Source organism: Peromyscus californicus, unplaced genomic scaffold (assembly GCF_007827085.1).
Source record: "Peromyscus californicus insignis strain IS unplaced genomic scaffold, ASM782708v3 Scaffold_7__1_contigs__length_154581171, whole genome shotgun sequence".
NCBI classification, from domain to species: domain Eukaryota; kingdom Metazoa; phylum Chordata; class Mammalia; order Rodentia; family Cricetidae; genus Peromyscus; species Peromyscus californicus.
The window spans coordinates 64,305,174-64,321,843 of record NW_026294595.1 but is presented as its reverse complement, the minus strand read 5'-3'; the positions used below and the strand labels follow the sequence as shown (position 1 = coordinate 64,321,843).

General features: G+C 38.4%; 2 protein-coding genes across 2 annotated transcripts; one reads left to right on the top strand and one right to left on the bottom strand.

The window, feature by feature from the left end:
* The first annotated feature begins 2,375 nt into the window (after window positions 1–2,375).
* LOC128100917 (olfactory receptor 4P4-like) lies at window positions 2,376–11,750 on the top strand. The gene is made up of 2 exons (XM_052723657.1): window positions 2,376–3,268; window positions 11,702–11,750. Exons 1-2 carry the CDS (start codon window positions 2,376–2,378, stop codon window positions 11,748–11,750), a joined length of 942 nt encoding a protein of 313 aa, XP_052579617.1.
* A 2,833-nt stretch (window positions 11,751–14,583) lies between these two features.
* LOC128102067 (olfactory receptor 4P4-like) lies at window positions 14,584–15,555 on the bottom strand. The gene has a single exon (XM_052725569.1). It carries the CDS (start codon window positions 15,553–15,555, stop codon window positions 14,584–14,586), a length of 972 nt encoding a protein of 323 aa, XP_052581529.1.
* Window positions 15,556–16,670: the final 1,115 nt, after the last annotated feature.

Genomic DNA, 16,670 nt, shown 5'->3' with positions numbered 1-16,670 from the left:
AAATTGTTTGCTCAAATAATATAAAGCTAAAAGGAAAATTGCATTCGTGCTCATCAACAATATATGGCATTAGAGTTTGTTTTATTTCTTTTTGAGTTAGTATTATTTCTGATTTCAGCAAAATGGTTATATAGTTTAGATATGTGAAATAGTAGGCTTAAAGAAATTACCAATTTTCTTAAGGTTCACAAGCTGTGCAATAAAATAAAGGTAGCTGTATTTAGTGATTTCCCACCTATTAACTAGAAAAATAATATATAAATATTGTTTATGTTTATACTAGATAATGGACTTTATTTTATTTGTTTGAAACAGGGCCTAACTGTATAGTCGCCATGTAGTTACACAGTTGTACATGCCTGGAACTTACTTTGTAGACCAGACTGGCCTCAAACTCACATAAATCTACTGTTCTTTGATTTCCAAGTGCTGGGATTAAAGGTGTGTGCCACAACACTTGGCTTTAAGTAGTAAATTTGTATAGCATATTAGAAAAAGTGCTCATATTTGAAATTCTAAACAATTATAGGTAAATAGAAGAAAAAGAAATGTAGCGTGTCTGCTTACTTGCAAAGAACAAATATTAGGAACATGCAGGTGAGTGTGTGTGTGTGTGTGTGTGTGTGTGTGTGTGTGTGTGTGTGTGTGTGTATGTGTGTTGCTGTTTGAACAATATTATTATTTCTTTTCTTATTGCATTCATGACATGTTTCTCTCAGAGTACAGAATATAGATTTAAGAGCTATTGGAAACTAAGCATTTATTATTATAAAGAGAAGGGCAGATTCCTGATTTAGGGCATTCTGACGTAAGAAACATACACTTTGTTAAACCTGAAGAAACATTATTTCAAATTCAAAGGTTTTCAAATGTAATGTTTATAAAACTCATATATTTCTTCATAACAACATGTTTATACAACTACAAAACACAGCTCATGGATATTCAGAACATCCCGTGGTAGTCTGCTGTTACTTTGCATGGTCTCTTCCACAGAAATGAGGATTCAAAACACTTTACACTATTCAAGATTCATTCCCAATATGCCTGGGATTAAAAGCACTGATGTATTCCTAGAAAGGGTGAGTACCAAATTCTCTGTCATTCATCTGAGCCTGAGAACTTTACTTACATGCTTTTGATCTATTTGTATTTCTGAAAAAGCAGGGATTCAGCTATCCTGAGTGATTTTCATGAACTGTGTCTCACTAACTTACTTTTAAATTATTTTAGGTATGCCATTTCTCCATAAGTGAGCAGAGGGTCATCTCCAAAACAGAGTCAGCCTTGGTTTTATTAAAACAAGGACAAATTTGGTCAATAAAATAGTAACATTAAATTCTGGTTTTCACACTGTTAAACTTTTGAACACTGTGAGTGGTGGTTATTTTGCCTTGAAACAGCACCAGTAAATAAATACAGCTTAAGTAGTTTATAAAAAACATAAAGATCAAGGTAGGAGCCCAATATTTTCTCTTTTCTCAGTGATTAATTTACATTTGAATGATAAACTTGAATAGAATTGGTTTCTTAATGTCTGGACATGTTTTTAGTTTCCATACCAGCTTACTCTTCATGATATAAAGTAATGTGAATGACACAGGCTTTGAATATTTTAATTGAAACTTGCTATGGCTTTATATGTTCTTTATTATTGCCATAGCAAGTTTCAAATGAATCGTAAGACCATTTTTGTCATGTAAAACTTGACTATGACAATGAATGAATGCACTCATTCTTTTACAACTTTCACTCCATATTTTGGAGTATTATTTTGAACATTTATTTGTTTCTTGATGTTTTCAACAATGTTTTTAATGTCCCTTAATGATATACGTTCACATGAAAATGGAGATCATTTTTTTCACATATGTTAAATAGTTGTGTTGAGGAATTTTAAGTAAATATACTTCTGTGAGTAAACATATAATTTGGGGATTTCCTCCCAATCATACTAAATAAAGAAAAGTTAAATCAGTGGATAAAAAAACAATTATTAATAATATGTAAAATTATTTTGCTTTGTCTAAATTAAAACTGTTATGAAACATTTCTGGTAGTAGTTATTTACATTTATTTTCTGTGACCAGAGTAATTTTTAAAATAGTATAAATAATTCTTCCTGTTTGAAAATGTTGAAAAAATGAAGCTTTTTCATTTCCTGATCATCACACAATTCTACATAAGATACATACTAAACATTTATTACCACACAGCATGAAATGATTAAAATTATTATTGTACTGCATCAATTCATTTTTGTTAATTTTACATAATTGTAACATTGCTCATTTTATGGAGATTTTGATTTTTTTCATTTTTAGATATTTAATTTTTCTGCTTCTCAAATATGAAATAATGCAACATTGAAATACATGGCGAATCAGAGGAATGTCTCCGAATTCATTCTGCTTGGACTTTCTTTTGACCACGACATACAGATATTTTGCTTTGTTCTTTTCTTAGTCTGTTACATGGCTCTTTTGCTAGGAAATTTTGTGATCCTTATCTCGATTCAATGCAGCCCGCTTTTTCATCAGCCAATGTACTATTTCCTCAGCCACCTGTCTTTTATGGATATATGTTTTACCTCCTGTGTGACCCCGAAATTCATTGGTGATCTGCTAGTAGTTCGGAAAACCATCTCTTACGCGAACTGCATGCTGCAAGTCTTTGCAATGCACTTCTTTGGAATGATTGAAGTCTTAATCCTAACAGTCATGGCCTTTGACCGCTATGTGGCTATCTGCAGGCCTCTCCACTACATGGTCATAATGAACAGGACAAAATGCCATCTTCTAATGTTAGCAGCTTGGGCTGGTGGAGCAGCCCACTCATTTCCTCAGTTTTCTATTGTACTCTTGCTGCCCTATTGTGGCCCCAATCAAATTGACCACTACTTCTGTGACATTTTTCCTCTGCTCAGAGTTGCTTGTACTGACACCTACATCACTGGTGTCCTTGTTCTGGCCAATTCAGGTATAGTCACTTTGGTGACCTTTGTGGTTCTGTTTGTTTCTTATGTCATTATTTTACTTACTTTAAGAACTCACTCAGCAGAAGGAAGACGCAAAGCCCTGGCTACATGTGGGTCTCATATCACTGTGATAGTTTTATTCTTTGGGCCTGCAATCTTCTCCTATCTTAGACCTCCTACCACTTTCCCTGAAGATAAAGTACTTGCACTGTTTTATACCATCATTGCTCCTATGTTCAACCCCTTAATTTACACGCTGAGAAATGCAGAGATGAAAAATGCAATGAGAAAAGTTTGGTGTCAATCTCTAACTTTAATGGAAGTATACAAATAATTTGAGGGTGTTTATTAAGTATGTGGCTTTATAATATAAAATTGTAGTTGTAAATTAAATAGTTAGAAACTATGCCATATATGTTATAGATTCCACTGTCTTTAGTAGAATGATTATGGACAATAAAACTCATTTAAATTAGTAACTAATCAAAGACTATTAAAATATCAATTTTGTGAACTACTGAACTGGAGTCAGCAGGGTTCCATGCATTGAAACATGAACCAAAGCAAGTAAATGAAGCTGTGCTTATCAGTAATATATACTTAATACTTCATAGAATTATTGGGCTTTGAAGCCTGTGGTGGTTTGAAAGAAAATGGCCCCCAGAGGGAGTGGCACTATTAGAAGGTCTGGCCTTGTTGGAGGAAGTGTATCACTGTGGGAGTGGTCTGTGAGTTCTCCTATGCTCAAGCTACTCCCAGCGTCACAGTTGATTTCCTGTTGCCTGAAAGATGTAGCCAGCACCAAGCTCCTCATCATGGTGGTAATGAACTGAACATCTGAAACTGTGAGGCACTTCAATTAAATATTTTCCTTTGTAAGAGTTACTGTGGTCATGGTATCTCTTCATAGCAATAGAAACTTTACCTAAGACAAGGCCTCTATAAAATTACACATTTTGTGGTGTTAGAAAAATTGGAATTCATTGCTCAATGCTATCCTTTTGAGTTTTGATAGGATATGCTCAATGAAACTAATGAGTTAAATTCCTTATGGCAGAAAAGTCCTTCAAGGGCTCATATAGAGAAATCAGAAGAAAGTTTTATCAAAATATAGTGACTGTTGTGTGGTGATATTTGTAATCTAAGAAATAAAGCTTGCCTGTAGATCAAAGAACAGAACAAGTCACTAGATTAAACATAGAGGTCAGGCAGTGGTGGCACACACCTTTAATCCTAGTATTCTGGAGGCAAAGATCCATCTGGATCTCTGTGAGTTCAAAGCCACCCTGGACTACATGAGATTAATTCAGTCTAAGAGAGAAACAGAGCCACGCAGTGGTGGCACACCCCTTTAATCCCAGTACTTGAGAGTCAAAGGCCTTTAATCCCAGCACTTGAGATCTCATGCTTTTGCTAGCAGTATTTGGGAAGCACACATGCCATTAATCCCAGCACTAGGAAAAGAGAAATGGCTGGGCAGAGAAAGGCATATAAGCCATGAGGAGACAGGAACTATTCCTTTTCAGCTGAGGACTCAGAGGTTTTCAGGCAGAGGATTTGTGGAGACAGGATCTCGCCTTCCATTTAGCCTGAGGATTCACAGTGGTGAGAAGTTTCTCTAGTGGCTTGTTCCTTTATTTTTCTGATCTTTCGGCATCTACCCCAATATCTGGCTCTGGGTTTTTATTTTAAGACCATTTAGTATTCTTGCAACACTGTTGTTTGCTCATCTTCATTTAAAAGTTCATTCCAAGGAAATAACATATAATTTTAAAAAAGGACTGGGAAATACGATTATATGGGAAGGAAGATAATTAAAATACACATGGATTTTATAATATGGAAATGAACTTCAGGAGTTATATTCATCTTGAGGTATGAAAAATAATAAAAAAAGAATGAAAGAGATCCTTAAAAGGAAATATTAATATCAGCAACACATTAGTAATTAATAAAACAAACATCTCTTTTGAAAAAGCACTGCAAGGTATTTCCTAACCCAAATGTTAGAAGGTAATGAATTTAAATGACCAATTCTATAACCAAGTTATATTTCATTATTTAAGAGGGAGGACCACATTACAGAATCTAAGAGGAAGTCTCAAGGCGTAGATCAAGTGATTTCACTTTTTTGAGACGATGAAATTAATCTTTCCTGTTGAAACAAATGCATCACAGAAGCAAAACATGCATTATCATTAAAATATTAAAGCGTTTCTGAGAAGAAATCAGCATCATATTTTCTTTCTGATTACTATTGTATATTCAGAGAGAATATCTATTTTTTTAATTCTCCTTTCAATTTATTACAAACTGTAGGTCTGCTTAACAGAAAAATGAGGACTGGGCATTGCATTCTTAGAAACATAAATCAGACAGATTTTTACACAGCAGGACTACACTCACCTAATTTTGGTAGACACTTGGTCTATTCACTTGCTAGCTTTTTTTAGACACTGTCCCCCACTAAACACCTTAGTGACTTTTATTTTTCCACTTTCACTGACATATTTTCACGCCTTTAGTGTTTTCTCAATTTATGATGAGTATAAATTGGAATTATATTATTTTAAATAAAACACAACACATTAAAGTAAAATGTGTGTGTGTGAGTTTGTGTAAGCTTGCACACATGTACACACATGGCCAGAGGAGGATGTCTGGTGTTCTGTCACTGTCATACCTTTCCTTGAGTTAGGTACTATCACTGAACCTGGAGCTTGATGATTTTCCAGTTAGGTTGACTGCTAACAAGTCCCTGGGAAGCTGTGTTTCTACCCTCTGCTGCCCACTCCTGGAGCTGCAGGTACTGGTGAGCGGTCCTGGCTTCTACATAGGTCTTGAGGATGTAAGCTTAGGTCCCCATGCTTGTGTAGCAAGTGCTCTCCCACATTGTTCCAACTGCCCAGTCCCTGTATAAGTTTTGAATGCAGACTTGAAAAGTACATTGAAGTATTGAGAGCAAATAAGAGCTTCCAGCTCTGTGGCACGGCTTTAGCCTTTCAGCCTTCTTCTTCAGCCCCTGGGATGGTCTGTGTTGTCTGTTAGCTGGCTAAGTTCATTCTTTTCTGCTCGGGGTGTGTATATATGCCCTCCCACCAAATGCTTTTTGTTATTAAATGATTGGGTCTTAAAGATTGTGTAATTTCATTTGTCATCTGCTCCCATCACTCAATGGTGAAAACAGATTGACAATTCCCGTTAAAGCTCCAACTTTAGAGTGTCTACATTTTATTTCCTGTTTATGTGTGTGTGTGTGTACCTGCGTAAATGTATGTACACCGGTTGAAGACAGCATCAGATCGCATGGAACTGGAGTTACAAGGGGTTGTGTGATGCCTGATGTGGGTGCTGGGAAGAAAATGTAGGTCCTCTATAAGAATAACAATTACCCTTAACCCGTGAGCCATCTTCCCAGCACCTTTAGTCAAGTTTAAAGTTATCAGCTATGTGTGAAAGGTGTCCTTTACCTATAGAGAGTATAACTCAGCTGATATATTATTTTTTTACAAGTATGAGGCCCAGAAATTAGCCCCAGCATCTTTGGATTTTTTCTTTTTTATTTTATTTTATAATTTAGTTTAATTTTACATATCAGCCATGGATTCCCCTGCCCTCCCTCCTTCAGCCTCCTCCCACCCGCCTTCCCCCCAGCCCACCCCCCATTCCCATGATTTTTGACAACTTGATACAAATCGGAGTCATCTGTGAAGAGAGAGCCTCAGTTGAGGAATTGCCTCCATCAGATTGTGGACAGTCCGTTTTCTTGATTGATGGTTGATGTAAAAGGGCCCAACCTATTGTGGATGTGCCACTCCCAGGCAGGTGGTCCTGGATAGTGTAAGAAAGCATGCTGAACAAGTTATAAAGCAGGGCATTATGTGGTGTGTCTCCATCTTTCTGCTTCAATTTCTGCCTCCAGGTTACTGCCCTATTTGCTTGGCTTCCCTCAATAATGGACTATGGTGATCAGGACAAAAACCTTTCCTCCTCAACTTATTTGTGGTCATGGTCCTTATCAAAGCAATAGTAAGTAAATTAGGACAGTGCCAAAAAGCTGGACAGTGGTGGAACATGCTTGTAATCCTGGTGCTGAGGATATAGAGACAAGCAGGTACTTGGCATGGGGTGGGGGGCTGGCTAGCTGCCCTATTTGGCAAGTTTTAGGACAGTGAGGAGACCCTATTTTATTTTAGTTTTCTTTATTAAAAAAGTTTTTATTCATTTTATATACCAACCACAGATCCCCTCTCATCCCTCCTCCAACTCCCCCCACCAGCCTTCTCCCCCAACCCACCTCCCATTCCCTCTTCCAAAAGAGTAAGGCTTCCCATGGGGAGTCAGTAAAGCCTGGTACTTTCAGTTGAGGCAGGTCCAAGCCCCTCCCCCTGCATCAAGGCTGTGCAACGTGTCCCACCATAGGCAATGGGCTCCAAAAAGCCAACTCATGCACCAGGAATAGATCCTGATCCCACTGCCAGGGGCCCCTTAAAAAGACCAAGCTACACAGCTGTCTCACTTATACAGAGGGTCTAGTCCAGTCCTATGGAGGCTCCACAGATGTTGGTCTAAACTTCATGAGTTCCCACTAGCTTGGTTCAGTTGTCTCTGTCGGTTTCCCCATCATGATCTTGACCCCCCTTGCTCATATAATCCCTCTTCCTTCTCTTTGAATGGATTCCTGGAGCTCAGCCTGGTGCATGGCTTTGGATTTCTATATCTGTTTCCATCAGTTACTGGATGAAGGCTCTTTGGTGACAGGGTATTCACCAATCTGATTATTTGGATAGGCCAGCTCAGGCACCCTCTCCATTATTGCTAGTAGTCTAAGCTGGGGTCATCCTTGTGGATTCCTGGGAACTTCCCTAGCACCTGGTTTATCCATATCCCCATGTTGTCTCCCTCTATCAAGATATCTCTTTCATTGCTCTCCCACTCCATCTCTGTTCCAGCTTGACCATTCAGTTCCCTTATGTTCTCATCCCCAACCCCCTACCCTCTATTGCCCCCTTGCCTCAAGTTTACTCCAGAGATCTCATCTATTTCCTCTTTCCAGGGCAATCCAAGGGCTCCTCCTTGTTAGCTAGCTTCTCTGGAGTTGTGGGTTGTAGTCTGATTATCCTTTGCTTTATATCTAGTACCCACTTATGAGTGAGTACATACCATGTTTGTCTTTCTGAGTCTGGGTAACTTCACTCAGGATGATATTTTCTAGTTCCATCCATTTGCCTGCAAATTTCATGATTTTTTTTCTGCTGAGTAGTATTCCATTGTGTATATGTACTGTAGCAGGAATCTTAAAGAGTTTTATTAATAAAATCAAACCCGAGGCCAGTTATTGGGGTCAATGCTGGTAGATCAGAGAGACAGAACAAGCCACAGCTACCTCACCTCGCTGGATCCTCAGCTGGTCTTGTTTCCTCAGACTGGAGGTCTCTGAGTCCTCATCCAGAATGGGTCTCAGCTGAACTGCTGCTAGAAGCCTGAACGCTTAACCAGTCAAATGCTTAACCAGCCAAATGCTTAACCAGGCAAATGCTTCTAGTTTCTGGTCCTCACGCCTTATAAACCTTTCTGCTTTCTACCACCACTCCCTGGGATTAAAGGCTGCTTTCTGGGATTGAAGGCGTGAGTCACCATGCCTGGCTGTTTCCAATGTGGCCTTGAACTCACAGAGATCCAGAGGGATTTCTGTCTCTGGAATGCTAGGATTAAAGGCGTGAGTGCCACCATTTTCTAGCCTCTGTATCTAGTGGCTGTCTGTTCTCTGACCCTAGATAAGTTTATTAAGGTACACAATATTTTGGGGAACACAATACCACCACAATGTACCACATCTTCTTTATCCATTCTTTGGTTGGGGAGCATCTAGGTTGTTTCCAGGTTCTGGCTATTATGAATAGTGTTGCTATGAACATAGTTGAGGATGTGTCCTTGTGGTATGAATGTACATTCCTTGGGTATATGCCCAAGAGTGGTATCATTGGTTCTTGAGGCAGATCGATTCTCAATTTTCTGTGAAACTGCCATACTGATTTCCAAAGTGGCTGGTACAAGTTTGTACTCCCACCAACACATTCCCCTTGCTCCACATCCTCTCCAACATAAACTGTCATCAATGTTTTTGATCATAGCCATCCTGACAGGTGTTAAGATGGTATCTCAGAGTCATTTTGAGACCCCATTTTAAAAAATAATCTGTACAGTGTCTGGGAAATAATATGTGAGGTTGTCCTCTCGCTTCCATGTACTTGTGCATATGTGTGCATGCACACACACAAGCACACACACATGGACACTGACATAAACACATAAAGTGTGACTCTGAAATTGCCGGGCTTATGAGTCACTCATGCATTACACAGCTATCAAATATGTTGCTGCAGTTTGAAATTTTATAATTTTTTGATTTATTTATTATTTGTGTGTGTGTGTGTGTGTGTGTGTGTGTGTGTGTGTGTGTGTGTGTGTGTGTGTTTTGTTGGAGAGTAAAGCTGGGTATTCATTCTTGCCAAATATGTGCTTGACCATTAACTAAAACCCAGCCCTTGTAGTTTGATATTTAATAATTTGTGGTCATTAGTTGGTTCAATGCTCATATAAATAAGCCTAATTCTTTCCTATTTATTTAATTTGTGTGTGGGGGTAGGCATGCGTGTGAGAGACTGTGTGTGTGGCATGCCTGAGAACAAAAATCAATTTGGGGGTCTTTATCACTCTTCATATTACTTTTTGACACAAGGTCTGCCACTGAACCGAGAGCTCGCCTATTGGCTTCATAACCAGTGAACTTCCAGAATTATTCTGTCCTGACTTCCTAGTGTTACAATTGCAGAGAAAAGCTGCTGGGCAGGACTTTTTACATGGGTGCTGAGGATCCAAACTTAGGTCTTCACGCTTGCAGACCCAGACATGGCCCTCTGCAGCAGCCCTGCCCCAGACTACACCATGGTCCTGAATGACAACACAGGCCACTCAGATCAGGATATCCTTGGTAGCAGCATGTTCCTCAGATGCCCTCAGGGCCACAGGTTGTTGCCCAGACCCTTGGCATCTATGTGGCCTTTGGTGACAACATGGACCGTAGACATCAATACATACCCTGGCTATGGTAGGACCACAGAACCAGACATGGTCCTAGGCAGCAGCCTGGGACTGAATGCCACCAAGGTCCCAGATAGTAGTGCAGGCCATCCAGACCAGCATGGCCCCCATAGCAGAGTAGCTTTCAGACACCAACATGGCCCCAGGTGGCAGCCTACATCCCCTGGCATTGACATGTCTTCAATGGTCTCAAAAGCCACAGACATCGACACAGTCCCTGGATGCAGCAGGGACATGGGCCCAGTCATGGCCCTTGGCTGTAGCCCTGGTCCAAATGATATCATGACCCCAGTTGATAGCCATGGCCACCCAAATTTGTCTGGTACCAGCGGCAGCACTGCCCTCAGACACCAACGTGGTCACAGGTGGCAGTCCAGACCTTGGACATCCCAGCAGCCTCTGGCAACAGCATGGGGCAGGACATCAATATAGATGTTGGTTTAAACATGACCACAGACCCAGATATGGTCCTCAGCAGCAGACTGGGCCAGGCTATCACCATGGCCCCAGGTGGTTGTGTAGTCCACCTATATTGGCATGGCCCCCATGGCAGCACAGCCCTTGGACGCCAATGTGGCTCCAGGTGGTGGCCCAGACCACAGGTCCCTACAGGGCCCCCAGAGACAACAGAAACCACAGACATCAACACAGGCCCCCTCAGTTGCTCCAGGGTCCCAGATCAAAACCTGACCCTTGGTCATAGCACAAACTTAGACATTTCCCTGGACTCAGGTGGCCAGCTGGCCATTCAAGTCAGCCTGTTCCTCCATTGTTCCTCCATCATGCAAGTAACACATCTGTTCATAGAAATTTTAACTGTTTTTTAAAATTTTGAGACTATACTGTAATTATTAGATTTCTTTCTTCCTTTTATTCCCTCCAAACCCTTCTAGTTACTCCTCCTTGTTCTCTTTCAAATTCATGGCCTCTTCTATTCATTAATTGAGATTACATATATATATATATATATATATATATATATATATATATATATACACACACACATATATAGCTATATAAAATCTATCCATCACCTATTGATAGATATAGATATACATGCATACATGCTGATTCCTACCAAACAGAGTTACAAATGATGTAGCTGTAAAAGTTTTTTTTTTTTTTTTTTTTTTTTTGGAATATGTTTACTCCTCTTTAGCTTGAAGTTAAGCTTAGTCAAAGAAAAACTGGTTATCTTGGACAATATTTGCTTCATAACACAGAGGTTGTTAACCCCTTCAGAGATTCAGCAGTGCTATTGGCCAAGTCTTCTAATGCTAAGGTTAAATTTAAAGTAAGTTATCATATGAGAAGTCCTTTTATGAGACAGCAAGTCCTATAGCAGTTCCTTTCCAGAAGAAATTAGTTGTATGACTTGTTTTGATCTTAATTACTTTTTTTTATTGATTGTTTGTGTGCGTGTGTGTTGTAATGCCTGAACACGATTGTGCTGGAATTGATGGGGCCTTTAAGAAGATTCAAAAATTACAAGGAAATTGGGTGCTTTCCTTAATCCTTCTTTCCTTATTCCCTTGAAACAGTATCTCTCATTGAACCAAAAACATTTTGGCTAGGCTGAATGGCCGGTGATCTCTCAGGATTCATCTGTCTCCTCCCCTCATTGTGTTACCGTATCACAGGGAAGGAAGGAAATAGGCTGGGGTTATAGGCATGTGCAGTTATGTCTACATGTATGCTGGGGATTTTTACATGTATGCTGGGGATTAGAACTCAGGTTATGCAGAGCAAGTGTTCTTGCCTGCTAAACCATCTCCTCAACATCACTATCTTAATATATTGGGTCTCTGCCTATCAGTCACTACTCTTTGTGAATCAAATGATCCATCCACAGGGGTCACATATCAGGTATCCTACATATCAGATATTTATATTTTGATTCATAATAGTAGAAAATCGCCCTTATGGAGTAGCAACAAAAACAAATTTGTGGTTGGGGATTTCCACAACATGAGGAGCTGTATTAAAGGGTTATAGCACTAAGAAGCTTGAGAACCACTGCCTTAATAAAATACATACTGGTAATCATTCCTAGTCACTGAGTCCCTAACCTTTCTAATATACACTGGCCCATAAACTGAGTATGAATGCAAAGACAGACAACACCACAACTTGAGTATACATGGTTTTAACTGCCCTCCAAAGGCAATGGGTGGGACCTGAGGTATTCTCAAGGAGCACAAGACTTGTGGCCTTCAAAATTAATAAACAAGCATAAAGGAGGATAGTGCCAAGGAAACAAAAATATGAGTTTGGATTAGATGACTGAAGAGAGCCATGGTACTGTGGGATACTGGAGGTTATAAGCTTCTCAGGCCATTGAGTATATAGGTAAGCTGTCAGACCAAAGACATCCCCAGATCAAAGACACAGAAATGAAGAAAGGGAGGAAGAAAAGAAAAAGAGTGAATATTTGTTAGAAAGTGAAAAATTTGCTTAATTCTATTGCAAATTTCTGTTGATATTTTATTGGTTCACAGCAATGTCACAGTGTCCTCTTTTTTATTTTCTTATACTTAAAGTATTTATTTTTTTCTCTTTTTCTTTTATGGAAAACAGATTTTTATATAATATCTTCTGATAATTGTTCCCCTATCCCAGCTCATCTGAGATCCTCCTTACCTCTCCTCCCATCCAAATCCACAGCCTTTTGTCTCTTCTTGGAAAACACACTTCTAAAGAATAATAATAAAATTAAATAAGCACAAAACAAACAAATCAGAATAGGAAAAACAAAAGAAAAAGAGTCACAGAAAATGCTCAAGAAACACATAAATACTTGGAGACACACATACACACACACACACACACACACACACACACACACACACACACACACACACCATAATACAAAGACAGAAGCCATAATATATATGAAAAGAACTTGACCATTCTACCATTCTAACTGGTATAAGATAAAATCTCAGAGTCATTTTGGTTGCTTTTTCCTGATGACTTAAAGATCTTGAATATTTCTTTAAGTGCTGCTTATTCATTTGAGTTTCTCCTTTTGAGAGTTCCTGCATATATATTGTTTCATATGTTCTACATTAAAGTAATATTTATTATATTCAAGGACTAAATATAGAATTTTTCTATAAGATTCTCTCTCTCTCTCTCTCTCTCTCTCTCTCTCTCTCTCTCTCTCTCTCTCTCTCTCTCTCTGTATAATATTTTTTCCTGAAAGATACTTAACCAATTCAAGAATTTGCTAATCATCATACTGAGCCTCTGCCTAGTGTATAGACCATTTCTTCATGTGCTACTATGTTTTTTTCTTACATGCTTCCTGTTTAATACCTGCTCAGAATTAATGTGAAAATTAGAAGAAGAAAAATAGATTAAATGTTTGAGGGGATTAAGTTTCCATTTCAGTTATTATGGGGTCCTTTAAATGGAATTGGAGGGCTATCCCATGTTTTTCTGTTTACAGAGAGCTGGACATGTTATTTTTTTACAGCCTCCATCATTCTGACAGCTCTCAGACATTCCTGCTTTATTAAGTATTATGTTGTGTTGCTTGAATTAGACTGAAAATAAACTATTTTGCAGTCCATTTTATCTTAATGCAGTTTTTCTAAGTTCTTCGAGTTCCTTCCAATCAGAATTAAGTAGGCATTGGCCTCTTAGACAGTTTTTTTTGTCCTCCGTTCACATTTATTTCTCATTATTTTATTTGTTCAAGGGTGGCATTCAATTATCACTAAATTTTTCTTTGATTTTTAAAGTATTAAATAAGCAATGCAACTATTACAACCCTCATTAGAGAAGCTTCCCTTTTAGAATGAAAAATGATTACCACAGAAACACATGGCAGGTCAAATCTCAAAGAAAAAGTGTGAAGTGTGCATCTCTAAATGAGACATCTATAACACAGTGCTGCCTCACACTGAGGAAGAGGGGCTGATGGAACCTCTGTAAAGCTAGAGGATGGGGAGGACTTCTGGAAAAGATAATTGTTAGCTTGGGAAAAATGTATTAGTTTTAGAAATGTGAAAAGCTAAATTAATAATAATATCAGTAATATAATAATAATAATCCTTGCTTTTTAAAAATTAAACTAGAATGCAAAACTTTTGAGACCTATTTTGTGACCCATAAAGTAGATCTTTTACAATATTATCTGATGTGGGTATGGATAAAAGTTATTTTTAATATTTTTGAAAGCTGAATGATATCTAGTTTGCTAAACACAGTCATATAGTCCAATAAATTATCTTTGTTCTCTGTGTTCACTTGAGTGCCACATTGGTAAGGATGACCTCCTGTCAAGCATAATTTGTTGTAGAACCAAACAAGCAATGCAGTACAGGCAAGGTGAACATCAGTGACGGCAGCAAATCACAACACCAGGATTACAGCTAGGATGTCTGGGTAAATATCGAGAAAAATAAATATTTGTACAGACAGCCCTATACATATCACTAGGTAGAAGACACATTGAAAGGTTATTTGCCTTTTGATGCTTCCAGTTAGAAACACTTTCAGGAAACTGTGTGATGGTGGAAAGCAGTCATGCCTTTCAGCCTATTTCCTTCCTTCCCTGTGATACGGTAACACAATCTCTTGATGGCATTCTTCATCTCCTTGTTTCTGAGTGTGTAAATCAGGGGGTTAAGCATGGGGGCAATGATAGTGTAAAAAAGAGCAAATACTTTGTCTTCTGGTAACGTAGTTGCTGGTCGAATGTAAATAAACAGTAGAGGAGCAAAGAAAAGGACTACCACAGTGACGTGGGAACTACAAGTGGAAAGAGCTTTGCGGCGATTCTCTGCAGAGTAAGACCTGACAGTATATATGATCACAGCATATGATATCAACAAGACCACAAAAATCACTAAGCCCATCAGGCCAGAGTTAGCAATAACCAAGAAACCAATCTTTCTGGTGTCAGTACAGGCCAGTTTGAGCAGAGGGTACACATCACAGAAGTAGTGATCTATTTCATTGGGGCCACAGTAAGGTAAGAATACTGCCAGGAGAAACTGACCAAAGGAATGCAGAAATCCCCCAGCGCAGGAAGCAGCAATCATGGCGTCACACTTCTGCCTGCTCATGATGATGGTGTAGTGCAGGGGCTTGCAGATGGCCACATATCGGTCATAGGCCATTCCTGTGAGAATAAAGACCTCAATGCCCCCAAAGAAGTGCATGGTGAAGAGCTGAGTCATGCAGCCATTGTAGGAAATTGACTTTTTTGTTGCTGCTAAGTTGATGATCAGCTTGGGGGTCACAGTGGAGGTATAGCACAGGTCTGAAAATGAGAGGTAACTCAGAAAGAAATACATGGGCTGATTGATAAGGTGACTACATGTGACAGAAATCATGATAAGTAGGTTCCCAAATAAAATTGCAATGTAACAAAGTAAAAATAACACAAAGCAGATAATTTGTATTTCTTTGGTCTGAGAAAGTCCTAGTAGAACAAATTCTGTGATATTAGTCCTAGAGTCCATGGTCAGCAAATGTCTCTATTAATCTGAAATTACATAAAAACAATTGTTACATACATTTAGCACAATGCTACATATTTTCCTCTTTTAGGGAGCAGATTAGACTGAAAATGATCAGAGGTTGAAGAATGTTGAAATTTCATCTTTACTTAAGAAAGATTTCCAACAGAGATTTTTATTGTAATATCTTGAAAACATGAATTGCTGCTAAATATTCTTACATTGTGAGATGAATGTTAATGTTGTAGAATAATTTATATTTGTGTACCCATTCTATAATCAAGCTTTGTCAAACAGAAGTGGATATGATAACACCAGAGAACTACAGAATAGATACTTCTACAGGAGTAGAGTCCAGTTTACTTTTTACTGTTTATTTTTGAGAAGAGATGCAGAAGGAAATGTTTAAATATGAACATATTTGCATATAAATCTATGAAATGTAATACTTGAGTACTGTCACATATAAGATATGTTGAGCCACACATCCTCTGTGCAAATATACATGAAAAATGGGCTTGTGTATTTGGAATCACTGCATAGTTCTACAGGGTTTCTTTTCCACATAATTGAAAAATCAGTTTCTAGTCTCACCAATTTGAATGGTTATATTTAGGAATGTATCTCTGTATACATAAAAGATTATTTTTCAACTCACAGAAGAAATATCAATGAATGAAAAAAGCATTCTATATTTAAAAAGATTCAACTATGTACCTATATTCTACAAGTTGAGGACAGTAATATTACATTTGGGTTGTATTTTAGCATCTACCCATGTCTTTTTTTTTGATTTGTTTTTTCAAGACAGGGTTTGTCTGTGTAGTTTTGGTGCCTGTCCTGGATCTTGCTCTGTAGACCAGGCTGGCTTCAAACTCACAGAGATCCACCTGCCTCCGCCTGCCAAGTGCTGGGATTAAAGGTGTGCACCACCACCACCTGGCCATTTGCCCATGTCTTAATCACACACTTAAGTCAGCTATATTTTAATTAATAAATACAAGTAATGTAATTGACCATCTGTTGTAGTTTGGTTTTTGTTGCTATGATAAAACACTGACCAAAACCAATTTGGAAAGGAAAGGGTTTATTTGACTTACAGACATCAGTCCATGATG